A 708-nucleotide genomic window follows, 5' to 3' on the forward strand; every position below is an offset into this window, starting at 1 on the left:
CCCTCCCCCTCCTCCTCCTCCTCCTCCTGGCCGCCCCCTGCCCGGCCACCCCCGAGGAGCTGCTGGTGGCCACCTCGGCCGGCGCCGTCCGCGGCTTCCACGTGGCCGCCGGCCCCTCCTCGCGCGTGGCCGCCTTCTTGGGGATCCCCTACGCCGAGCCCCCCGTGGGACCCCTGCGCTTCGCCCCGCCCCGCCCCGCCCGGCCCTGGGGAGGGGTCCTGGACGCCCTCTCCCACCCCCACGCCTGCTTCCAGCCGGTGGACACCATGTTCCCCGGCTTCGGCGGCTCCGAGATGTGGAACCCCAACCGCGAGATGAGCGAGGACTGCCTGTACCTCAACATCTGGGCGCCGGCGCCGCGCCCCGAAACGCCGGCGCCGGTGCTGGTGTGGATTTACGGCGGCGGCTTCTACAGCGGCGCCGCCTCGCTGGACGTCTACGACGGGCGGTTCCTGGCGGCGGCCGAGGGGGTTTTGGTGGTCTCCATGAACTACCGGGTGGGCGCTTTGGGGTTTTTGGCGCTGCCGGGTCACCCCGAAGCCCCCGGCAACGTGGGGCTGCTGGACCAGCGGCTGGCGCTGCGTTGGGTGCAAGCCAACATCGCGGCGTTCGGCGGCGACCCCGGCGCGGTGACGCTGTTCGGCGAGAGCGCCGGCGCGGCCTCGGTGGGGCTGCACCTGCTGTCGGGGGGCAGCCGCGCCCTGTTCC

At 74.6% G+C, this 708-nt stretch overlaps 1 protein-coding gene across 1 annotated transcript; it reads left to right on the forward strand.

Moving 5' to 3' along the window:
* Positions 1 to 5: 5 nt before the first annotated feature.
* On the forward strand, positions 6 to 704 carry LOC120510135 (cholinesterase-like; the record flags this gene model as incomplete). The annotated part of the gene is made up of 1 exon (XM_039725631.1): positions 6 to 704. A coding segment is annotated over one exon (699 nt), but the record flags the coding sequence as incomplete, so codon positions are not given.
* Positions 705 to 708: the final 4 nt, after the last annotated feature.

Source organism: Passer montanus, unplaced genomic scaffold (assembly GCF_014805655.1).
Source record: "Passer montanus isolate IOZ18808 unplaced genomic scaffold, ASM1480565v1 scaffold5514, whole genome shotgun sequence".
In the NCBI taxonomy this organism is placed as follows: Eukaryota; Metazoa; Chordata; class Aves; order Passeriformes; family Passeridae; genus Passer; species Passer montanus.